The sequence below is a fragment of the Miscanthus floridulus genome, chromosome 5 (genome assembly GCF_019320115.1).
Source record: "Miscanthus floridulus cultivar M001 chromosome 5, ASM1932011v1, whole genome shotgun sequence".
Lineage (NCBI taxonomy): Eukaryota > Viridiplantae > Streptophyta > Magnoliopsida > Poales > Poaceae > Miscanthus > Miscanthus floridulus.
Window position 1 is genome coordinate 3977552 of NC_089584.1, and position 11375 is coordinate 3988926.

The 11375-nt window shown below is 47.6% G+C and overlaps 2 protein-coding genes across 3 annotated transcripts; both read left to right on the forward strand.

The window, feature by feature from the left end:
* Window positions 1–979: 979 nt before the first annotated feature.
* LOC136451362 (pentatricopeptide repeat-containing protein At2g33680-like) lies at window positions 980–4053 on the forward strand. 2 transcript variants are annotated; one of them, XM_066452069.1, is made up of 3 exons: window positions 980–3222; window positions 3375–3475; window positions 3831–4053. In XM_066452069.1, exon 1 carries the CDS (start codon window positions 986–988, stop codon window positions 3209–3211), a length of 2226 nt encoding a protein of 741 aa, XP_066308166.1. In that variant the 5' UTR covers window positions 980–985; the 3' UTR covers window positions 3212–3222; window positions 3375–3475; window positions 3831–4053. The 2 variants fall into 2 exon arrangements, with proteins under 2 accessions (XP_066308166.1, XP_066308167.1); XM_066452070.1 differs by having other exon boundaries at window positions 3378–3475.
* A 1733-nt stretch (window positions 4054–5786) lies between these two features.
* LOC136451363 (pentatricopeptide repeat-containing protein At2g33680-like) lies at window positions 5787–10238 on the forward strand. Its single transcript, XM_066452071.1, has 5 exons — window positions 5787–8029; window positions 8185–8282; window positions 8640–8749; window positions 9387–9542; window positions 9884–10238. Exon 1 carries the CDS (start codon window positions 5793–5795, stop codon window positions 7623–7625), a length of 1833 nt encoding a protein of 610 aa, XP_066308168.1. The 5' UTR covers window positions 5787–5792; the 3' UTR covers window positions 7626–8029; window positions 8185–8282; window positions 8640–8749; window positions 9387–9542; window positions 9884–10238.
* Window positions 10239–11375: the final 1137 nt, after the last annotated feature.

The following is an 11375-nucleotide window of genomic DNA, read 5'->3' on the forward strand; positions in this document are numbered from 1 at the left end:
TCCACGCCCTGTCCCACTCGTCAGATGATCTTCTCATGTTCATCAAGATGCTGCACATTGCCTGCTCCACGGCCTTCACTGGTGCTAGAGAAGCCAGCCTCACGCATAATGTGCATAACGCTGTGGTCATCAAGGATGGAGACAACGAGCTGCTCGAGCTCGATCATGACGGTGAGCTCAGCCCGGGCGTAGGCGTGCTCGGCTGGCAGCGGCGCTGGTGGCCCTGGCCGCGGGTGAGGTCAGCGCTGGCAGCGCGGCTAGCCTTGGTCGCAGGTGAGCTCGGCTCCAGCAGCGCGGCTGGCCATGGCCGCAGGCGAGCCCGGCCATGGTGGCGCGGGCGGCCATGGCCGCAGACGAGCTCATCCACCTCCGTGCCCTGCTAGTACTACTTGTGGTCGTTGTCCCTGCAGCGTTTCCACGACGCCACCACCGCGAACCAACGCTGCTTCATGTTCCTTCGCTGTGGACGGTGCCCGTCTGGGAGAGGTGCGTGCGTGCCCGTCGACGGAAGCTTGCCGCGGCCGGCTGCCTAGTGCCGCCATGCTCTCTCGCGGCCAACGACCGCGGAGCTCGCTGTGCTCGCCATGGCCGCCCAGCCCTACCTAGCTCGCACGTGGCGCGACGCTGTAGACAAACCTGTGGAAGACGAAGCTGACGAGTGGGGCCCACCTGGCAGTGAGATGGAGCTGCAGGACCCGGCTGTCAGAGATGGAGAGAGAGGAGCAGGTCATGGGCATCAAAGATATTTCGCGTGCCTATGCTGACTGGGCGTCAGTGTGTCGGGCTGACTGGGCGCCAGTGTGTCGGGCTGGCGTGGCTTGCCATATGCGTAAATGTGGTAAATGAAGAACTCAAACTTCTCTCATCTGATAAAATTGTAAGTGTCATTCTAAGAGTGATAATCGGACAATCTTAATAATAATAAAAATGTAAAAAGCCCCCGGCGCCCAAATCGACCCGAACCGATTGCAGACCAACTCATGCCATGGCTGGTGCGGCGCCAGCCGCCCTGCGCATGTCGCACGCGCAATTCATCGAGCACCTTAGCTTTGCGGCCTCGTCAGTCCGCACCCGTCGCGCCGGCGACGCTCTCCACGGCTGGGCGCTCAAGTCCGGCGCAGCCTCCCACACGCCTGTCTCCAACTCTCTCATCACCTTCTACTGCTCCCTCCCGCGGCCCCTACTCGGCGCAGCCTTTGTCGTCTTCGCCGACATCCCCGCCGCCTTGCGCGACGCCGCCTCGTGGAACTCCCTCCTCAATCCGCTCTCCCGCCACCAGCCCCTCGCCGCTCTCTCCCATTTCCGCTCCATGATGTCCTCCACCGACGCCGTCCTCCCCACGCCGCACTCCTTCGCCGCCGCGTTCACTGCGGCCGCCCGCGTGCCCTCCGCGTCCGCTGGCGCCGTCGCACACGCGCTCGCGTGCAAGCTGCCGTCCTCCTCTGGCTCCAATAATGTCTTCGTCTCAACCGCCCTTCTCAACATGTACTGCAAGCTGGGAGCTATTTCTGATGCCCGGAGGGTGTTTGATGAAATGCCACATCGGAATGCGGTGTCCTGGGCTGCCATGGTGTCAGGGTATGCCACAGGGAAGTGTTCTGAGGAGGCTTTTGAGCTCTTCCGGCTGATGCTTCAGGAGTGCCCATTGGAGAAAAATGAGTTCGTCGCCACAGCAGTTCTTAGCGCAGTTAGCGTGCCACTGGGTTTGCTTATGGGGGTGCAGTTGCATGGGCTGGTATTGAAGGATGGCTTGGTGGGATTTGTGTCCGTGGAGAATTCACTTGTCACAATGTATGCAAAGGTTGAGTGTATGGATGCAGCAATGACGGTGTTTGGTTCATCTAAGGAGAGGAACTCCATCACATGGTCAGCAATGATCACGGGGTATGCTCAGAATGGGGAAGCAGATTGTGCAGCTAGGATGTTCCTACAGATGCATTCGGCAGGATTCTCACCAACTGAATTCACCTTTGTTGGGATACTGAACGCATCCAGTGATATGGGCGCATTGGTGGTTGGGAAGCAGGCACATGGTTTGATGGTGAAGCTTGGGTTTGAGAGGCAGGTTTATGTGAAGAGTGCACTGGTGGACATGTATGCCAAGTGTGGTTGTATTGGTGATGCGAAAGATGGGTTTCACCAACTGTATGATGTCGATGATGTTGTCATTTGGACAGCGATGATTACTGGGCATGTGCAGAATGGGGAGCATGAGGAAGCGCTGATGTTGTATTCCAGGATGGACAAAGAGGGTGTTATGCCCAGTTATTTAACTGTAACTAGTGTACTTAGAGCATGTGCGTGCCTTGCAGCACTGGAGCCTGGGAAGCAATTGCATGCACAAATCTTGAAGTGTGGATTTGGTTTGGGGAGCTCTGTTGGAACAGCTTTGTCTACTATGTATTCAAAGTGTGGAAACCTTGAAGATAGCATGGTTGTCTTCAGAAGGATGCCTGATAGGGATATTATTTCATGGAACTCAATTATTTCTGGTTTTTCACAGCATGGGCGTGGAAGTGACGCACTTGACCTGTTCGAGGAGATGAAGCTAGAGGGAATGGCACCAGATCATATAACATTCATTAATGTGTTATGTGCTTGTAGCCACATGGGCTTAGTTGACAGAGGCTGGTTTTATTTTAGGGCAATGAGCAAAGACTATAGTTTAATTCCTAAGCTTGATCACTATGCTTGCATAGTTGATATTCTTAGCCGAGCAGGCCAGTTAAAAGAAGCAAAGGACTTCATAGAGTCAATAACTATTGACCATGGAACATGCCTATGGCGTATAGTCCTAGGGGCATGTCGCAGTCTACGAGATTTTGATGTTGGAGCATATGCAGGTGAACAACTGATGGAATTAGGTACTGAGGACTCATCTGCTTATATATTGTTATCAAACATTTATGCTACCCAGAGGAAGTGGAATGATGTTGAGCGGGTGAGACATTTGATGAGACTCCGAGGTGTTAGCAAAGATCCAGGGTGTAGCTGGGTTGAGCTTAACAGCCGAGTTCATGTGTTTGTTGTTGGGGAACAGCAACATCCTGAAGCGGAAAATATAAATGTAGAGTTGATTAGGCTAGCGAAACACATGAAGGATGAAGGGTATCATCAAACATATAAATTCCTGTTTGATGATGAACTGGATGCACTAGGAGAACCTCATGAAGAAGAACAATTGGAATTGATATCAACAGCGTTTAGCTGAGATCCCAAGTGGTAAGAAAGGTTATTACTCCGATTATTTCAACCAAAAGGAGGAATTAAAAGGAAAAAAAATTGCAACGAAAAAAAGAATTAAAGGAAAACTAAAAAAAATTGTAATGAAAAAATTATTGCTCTAACGCTTGCTATGCTTGTTATTTGAGAAGCAGGTTGGATTCCTACATTTATGATTACCTGTTGAAGAGGAACCTGCAGAACACGGCGAAGGCATTCCAAGCCGAAAGCAATGTGCCTTCCGCTCCTGTTTGTGAGTGCTGTGATCAGATTATAAAATTATCTAGTTGTGCTGCTGTTTTAGTTTCGAACCTTCTATCTTTCGGCATAAAGGGCCAAACTTTGATTCCTTGAAGCATTAAGCATTAGTTTGAAGCGAAGCACAGTATTGGTCCATATTATGTTTTGACTAACAGCAACAAGAAAGCTTAGTCCCAAGCAAAATTGGGGTAGGCGTTTGTATTTTGACTGACACCAAAGTAGGAGTTTTTTTTGGGTAGGTTTGTGTGTGTTGGGGGGGGGGGGGGGGGGGGGGTCCTTCTGCATTATGAAAAATGTAATATAATTCCTTGTAATTGATAGTATTGCCTCTTTTTACATTGCAACAGCGATCAATGCGCCAGGGGGGTTTCTCTTCGAATGGTGGTCGGTTTTCTGGGACATCTTCATTGCAAGGACGAACGAGAATCATTCTGATTCTGCCACTTCTTACCTTGAGGTTCTTTTCTTGAGACAGTAACTTGTGGTTATTATAGAACATGCATCTTGATTATTACTTGCCTCATCGGGGCTTGCTTGTACTTCACCATGTTTTCCTGCCCTTTTTTCCCACGTGATCATGTCCTTATGTCAGGTGATGTGTGTTTCACCATGCTGCATTGCACAACTGTCAATTAACACATACTAATATTTATCATTGCATTTATTGTCTTTCTAGCTCTAGGTTCTTTCCTCTGCAGTTCATGCTTCACATATCTGTCAATTAATACCTCTGCCAGTAACATTCAATGATATTTTGCATTTCTCATTTTTATTTTGAAATCCAGGGAGGCCTTACACTGCCCTTTGCCACTGAAAATATGTGTATTTGATTATGGTGTGAAGCCTCAAAGAAAGCAGTTAGCAACCCCTGTTCATGATTGTATTCTGTGAAGGCCCATAGCATCCGTTCCTTGATATGAAATGTAGTCAATAGGTGATGTGCATCATGCATGATAATTCTAAACATTTGGCTACATGAGAGATGCCTGCCCTTATTTCTTCAAAGCTGTAATTGCAGCAAAGTTATGTTTGCATTTTACTGCTTTTCAGTTTTCTATATCTCATAGTTAATTCCGTGGAATTGATTTTTGCAGCATGGTTATGTTTGAGTTCTTCATTTACCATATTTGCGCATGTGGCAAGCCACGCCAACCCGATACGCTGGCGCCCAGTCAGCATGGGAACGCGAAATATCCTTGCTGCCCCTGACCTGCTCCTCTCTCTCCATCTCTGACAGCCGGGTCCTGCAGCTCTCTCTCACTGCCAGGTGGGCCCCACTCTTCAGCTTCGCCTTCCACCTCCGGCATACGCACACATCTCCTGCTCCACGCCCTGTCCCACTCGTCAGATGATCTTCTCATGTTCATCAAGATGCTGCACATTGCCTGCTCCACGACCTTCACTGGTGCTAGAGAAGCCAGCCTCACGCATAATGTGCATAACGCTGTGGTCATCAAGGATGGAGACAACGAGCTGCTAGAGCTCGATCATGACGGTGAGCTCAGCCCGGGCGTAGGCGTGCTCGGCTGGCAGCGGCGCTGGTGGCCCTGGCCACGGGTGAGGTCGGCGCTAGCAGCGCGGCTAGCCTTGGTCGCAGGTGAGCTCGGCTCCAGCAGCGCGGCTGGCCATGGCCGCAGGCGAGCCCGGCCATGGTGGCGCGGGCGGCCATGGCCGCAGACGAGCTCATCCACCTCCGCGCCCTGCTAGTACTACTTGTGGTCGTTGTCCCTGCAGCGTTTCCACGACGCCACCACCGCGAACCAACGCTGCTTCATGTTCCTTCGCCGTGGACGGTGCCCGTCTGGGAGAGGTGCGTGCATGCCCGTCGACGGAAGCTTGCCGCGGCCGGCTGCCTAGTGCCGCCATGCTCTCTCGCGGCCAACGACCGCGGAGCTCGCTGTGCTCGCCATGGCCGCCCAGCCCCACCCAGCTCGCATGTGGCGCGACGCTGTAGACAAACCTGTGGAAGACGAAGCTGACGAGTGGGGCCCACCTGACAGTGAGATGGAGCTGCAGGACCCGGCTGTCAGAGATGGAGAGAGAGGAGCAGGTCATGGGCATCAAGGATATTTCGCGTGCCTATGCTGACTGGGCGTCAGTGTGTCGGGCTGACTGGGCGCTAGTGTGTCGGGCTGGCGTGGCTTGTCATATGCGTAAATGTGGTAAATGAAGAACTCAAACTTCTCTCATCTGATAAAATTGTAAGTGTCATTCTAAGAGTGATAATTGGACAATCTTAATAATAATAAAAATGTAAAAAGCCCCCGGCGCCCAAATCGACCCGAACCGATTGCAGGCCAACTCATGCCATGGCTGGTGCGGCGCCAGCCGCCCTGCGCATGTCGCACGCGCAATTCATCGAGCACCTTAGCTTTGCGGCCTCGTCAGTCCGCACCCGTCGCGCCGGCGACGCTCTCCACGGCTGGGCGCTCAAGTCCGGCGCAGCCTCCCACACGCCTGTCTCCAACTCTCTCATCACCTTCTACTGCTCCCTCCCGCGGCCCCTACTCGGCGCAGCCTTTGTCGTCTTCGCCGACATCCCCGCCGCCTTGCGCGACGCCGCCTCGTGGAACTCCCTCCTCAATCCGCTCTCCCGCCACCAGCCCCTCGCCGCTCTCTCCCATTTCCGCTCCATGATGTCCTCCACCGACGCCGTCCTCCCCACGCCGCACTCCTTCGCCGCCGCGTTCACTGCGGCCGCCCGCGTGCCCTCCGCGTCCGCTGGCGCCGTCGCACACGCGCTCGCGTGCAAGCTGCCGTCCTCCTCTGGCTCCAATAATGTCTTCGTCTCAACCGCCCTTCTCAACATGTACTGCAAGCTGGGAGCTATTTCTGATGCCCGGAGGGTGTTTGATGAAATGCCACATCGGAATGCGGTGTCCTGGGCTGCCATGGTGTCAGGGTATGCCACAGGGAAGTGTTCTGAGGAGGCTTTTGAGCTCTTCCGGCTGATGCTTCAGGAGTGCCCATTGGAGAAAAATGAGTTCGTCGCCACAGCAGTTCTTAGCGCAGTTAGCGTGCCACTGGGTTTGCTTATGGGGGTGCAGTTGCATGGGCTGGTATTGAAGGATGGCTTGGTGGGATTTGTGTCCGTGGAGAATTCACTTGTCACAATGTATGCAAAGGTTGAGTGTATGGATGCAGCAATGACGGTGTTTGGTTCATCTAAGGAGAGGAACTCCATCACATGGTCAGCAATGATCACGGGGTATGCTCAGAATGGGGAAGCAGATTGTGCAGCTAGGATGTTCCTACAGATGCATTCGGCAGGATTCTCACCAACTGAATTCACCTTTGTTGGGATACTGAACGCATCCAGTGATATGGGCGCATTGGTGGTTGGGAAGCAGGCACATGGTTTGATGGTGAAGCTTGGGTTTGAGAGGCAGGTTTATGTGAAGAGTGCACTGGTGGACATGTATGCCAAGTGTGGTTGTATTGGTGATGCGAAAGATGGGTTTCACCAACTGTATGATGTCGATGATGTTGTCATTTGGACAGCGATGATTACTGGGCATGTGCAGAATGGGGAGCATGAGGAAGCGCTGATGTTGTATTCCAGGATGGACAAAGAGGGTGTTATGCCCAGTTATTTAACTGTAACTAGTGTACTTAGAGCATGTGCGTGCCTTGCAGCACTGGAGCCTGGGAAGCAATTGCATGCACAAATCTTGAAGTGTGGATTTGGTTTGGGGGGCTCTGTTGGAACAGCTTTGTCTACTACGTATTCAAAGTGTGGAAACCTTGAAGATAGCATGGTTGTCTTCAGAAGGATGCCTGATAGGGATATTATTTCATGGAACTCAATTATTTCTGGTTTTTCACAGCATGGGCGTGGAAGTGACGCACTTGACCTGTTCGAGGAGATGAAGCTAGAGGGAATGGCACCAGATCATATAACATTCATTAATGTGTTATGTGCTTGTAGCCACATGGGCTTAGTTGACAGAGGCTGGTTTTATTTTAGGGCAATGAGCAAAGACTATAGTTTAATTCCTAAGCTTGATCACTATGCTTGCATAGTTGATATTCTTAGCCGAGCAGGCCAGTTAAAAGAAGCAAAGGACTTCATAGAGTCAATAACTATTGACCATGGAACATGCCTATGGCGTATAGTCCTAGGGGCATGTCGCAGTCTATGAGATTTTGATGTTGGAGCATATGCAGGTGAACAACTGATGGAATTAGGTACTGAGGACTCATCTGCTTATATATTGTTATCAAACATTTATGCTACCCAGAGGAAGTGGAATGATGTTGAGCGGGTGAGACATTTGATGAGACTCCGAGGTGTTAGCAAAGATCCAGGGTGTAGCTGGGTTGAGCTTAACAGCCGAGTTCATGTGTTTGTTGTTGGGGAACAGCAACATCCTGAAGCGGAAAATATAAATGTAGAGTTGATTAGGCTAGCGAAACACATGAAGGATGAAGGGTATCATCAAACATATAAATTCCTGTTTGATGATGAACTGGATGCACTAGGAGAACCTCATGAAGAAGAACAATTGGAATTGATATCAACAGCGTTTAGCTGAGGTCCCAAGTGGTAAGAAAGGTTATTACTCCGATTATTTCAACCAAAAGGAGGAATTAAAAGGAAAAAAAATTGCAACGAAAAAAAGAATTAAAGGAAAACTAAAAAAAATTGTAATGAAAAAATTATTGCTCTAACGCTTGCTATGCTTGTTATTTGAGAAGCAGGTTGGATTCCTACATTTATGATTACCTGTTGAAGAGGAACCTGCAGAACACGGCGAAGGCATTCCAAGCCGAAAGCAATGTGCCTTCCGCTCCTGTTTGTGAGTGCTGTGATCAGATTATAAAATTATCTAGTGCTGCTGCTGTTTTAGTTTCGAACCTTCTATCTTTCGGCATAAAGGGCCAAACTTTGATTCCTTGAAGCATTAAGCATTAGTTTGAAGCGAAGCACAGTATTGGTCCATATTATGTTTTGACTAACAGCAACAAGAAAGCTTAGTCCCAAGCAAAATTGGGGTAGGCGTTTGTATTTTGACTGACACCAAAGTAGGAGTTTTTTTTTGGGTAGGTTTGTGTGTGTTGGGTGGGGGGGGGGGGGGGGGGGGGCTTCTGCATTATGAAAAATGTAATATAATTCCTTGTAATTGATAGTATTGCCTCTTTTTACATTGCAACAGCGATCAATGCGCCAGGGGGGTTTCTCTTCGAATGGTGGTCGGTTTTCTGGGACATCTTCATTGCAAGGACGAACGAGAATCATTCTGATTCTGCCACTTCTTACCTTGAGGTTCTTTTCTTGAGACAGTAACTTGTGGTTATTATAGAACATGCATCTTGATTATTACTTGCCTCATCGGGGCTTGCTTGTACTTCACCATGTTTTCCTGCCCTTTTTTCCCACGTGATCATGTCCTTATGTCAGGTGATGTGTGTTTCACCATGCTGCATTGCACAACTGTCAATTAACACATACTAATATTTATCATTGCATTTATTGTCTTTCTAGCTCTAGGTTCTTTCCTCTGCAGTTCATGCTTCGCATATCTGTCAATTAATACCTCTGCCAGTAACATTCAATGATATTTTGCATTTCTCATTTTTATTTTGAAATCCAGGGAGGCCTTACACTGCCCTTTGCCACTGAAAATATGTGTATTTGATTATGGTGTGAAGCCTCAAAGAAAGCAGTTAGCAACCCCTGTTCATGATTGTATTCTGTGAAGGCCCATAGCATCCGTTCCTTGATATGAAATGTAGTCAATAGGTGATGTGCATCATGCATGATAATTCTAAACATTTGGCTACATGAGAGATGCCTGCCCTTATTTTCTTCAAAGCTGTAATTGCAGCAAAGTATGTTTGCATTTTACTGCTTTTCAGTTTTCTATATCTCATAGTTAATTCCGTGGAATTGATTTTTGCAGCATGGTTATTCAATTCGTACATTCACTGGGCACTCAGCATCTGTTATGTCACTTGATTTCCACCCAAACAAGGATGACCTCATTTGTTCTTGTGATGGGGACAATGAGATGCGATTCTGGAGCATCAAGCATGGAAATGTTGTCGGATATTTCAAGGTTTCTCAGCTTGACTTAGTTTTATTGTCAGACATGTAATTTTCTTCTTGTTGCGAACACAAAAAAGAGTTGTCCACCTGAGTAGCAACCTGTTAAATACAGTAGCCATTTAATATCACATCGACTTGTATGATGGTAGCAAGCATTGATAATATATGGTGTATACTGTAGTGAATAGCATGCTGTAAAAAAAGAGTAAGTTATCACCAGGCACAATCAGCAACTTGTCTCAATGCGACAATACTATCTCCTGTGCTTTTCTATTTTTTTTTCTTGAACATGTAGAGAGCTGTACGGCAATTGTAGTAAGATGATTTTTATGTATGCTATACCTTTTTTAGGGAGGTTCGACCCAGCTGAGATTCCAACCACGTTATGGAGGATATCTTGCAACAGCTTCAGATAATGTAGTCTCTATCTTGGATGTGGAGACACAAACTTGCGTGAGGAGATTTGAGGTTTGTAAGTGATTGAGGTGCACTCTAGTACAGTTTGCTAACTTGAATATGTTTGCAAGTCACACCTTGCTAGCTGTTCGTCCCTACTTGATGCAGAGGCTGGAACCTTATTGGAATAAATCCTTTATCTCAAAAGAATCTTGCTAACTGTAGTCAGCATTCATTTCTATATTAATCACTATAGTTCCCCTGTTGTTGAGAAGAGATCACTTAAAAGCAGCCCTGATAGTCTGATTTCTTGGAAATTGTAGAGCCACACTAAGGCCTCGTTCGTTTCCTGGCCCTGAAACTTTCCAGGCCTGGATACGGTGGATCCAGGTGTATCACTCATTCCAGGCCCGGATACACAACCAGGAATTAATTGTCACGGAGCTGGTGCAACTGCCGTTCGTTTCAGCCAGGAATGATTACAGGGTTCCGTTCCTGTTTAGCTACCCTTTACAGCCACTGCCACTGCAGGCTGTGGCTGTTTTTCTTCCCTATAGATTAAAAGCAGCATTGTGGTTGTAAAGAGCAGCTCAACAGGGTCAACAATTACAACTTGACATAAACACTTGTTTGACAATATACATTAGCAGGTTGTTTGACATCAACTCGACAGTAAACATTTATCTACATGCATGAAAAGCAAGGGACTGAAATGATGGAGAAGTAGCAGACAAGTAGCAAACAAAAATAGAGTCTTGATCAATAAGCATCATCCTTTTTCAGTCTTGATCAAGACAAAATAGAGTTTGAACACAAATCTCTCATAGAAGTTACAAGAACTCTAAGTTACAAGAACCTCCTGCACACTCAAGCCTGGTAGACAAAAAGTTCAACATCAGTTCCAGTGGCATGACAATAGTATTTGGATTCATAATCAAGAACAGTGACAAATCAAATTAGCCCTAGTTCCTAACTGAAATTCTACTAGAGAACTGCAATTCCTCCAAAATATAAAATCCCAAGATGATTAGCCCTAGCTCCTAACCAAAATAGGATTAGTCTTGCTGATAATAGTATAAATTATACTATAAGATCTCGCAAAAAAATCCAAAATAGAGAACTGCAATTAAAATTGGTTGACATGCAGTAACAAGATCAGCATATTGCATATTGGTTGAGAAGTGAAAAAAATGGCATATTGGTTGAGAAGTGAAAAAACTGAAATTTCTTGACAGTGAATGGAAATGTCACAGCTAAATTTTCTGCAATGGACAATTAAGATTCAGTAACAATACAAGATGGATCAGCGTAAGCGAATCCAATAATTTCTATATTCAGAGAAAATACTGAAATCCCAAGACAAGCTATAAAAGAGTATGTACAGAGCCTAAAATTGCTTCCATTATTCTGCTCTCCTATTTATAGTGCTTCAGATTAGTCCTGACCA

Excerpts from the sequence above, each read along its gene's own strand:
- LOC136451362 (XM_066452069.1), top strand. The coding sequence starts at position 986 with ATGGCTGGTGCGGCGCCAGCCGCCCTGCGCATGTCGCACGCGCAATTC.
- LOC136451363 (XM_066452071.1), top strand. The coding sequence starts at position 5,793 with ATGGCTGGTGCGGCGCCAGCCGCCCTGCGCATGTCGCACGCGCAATTC.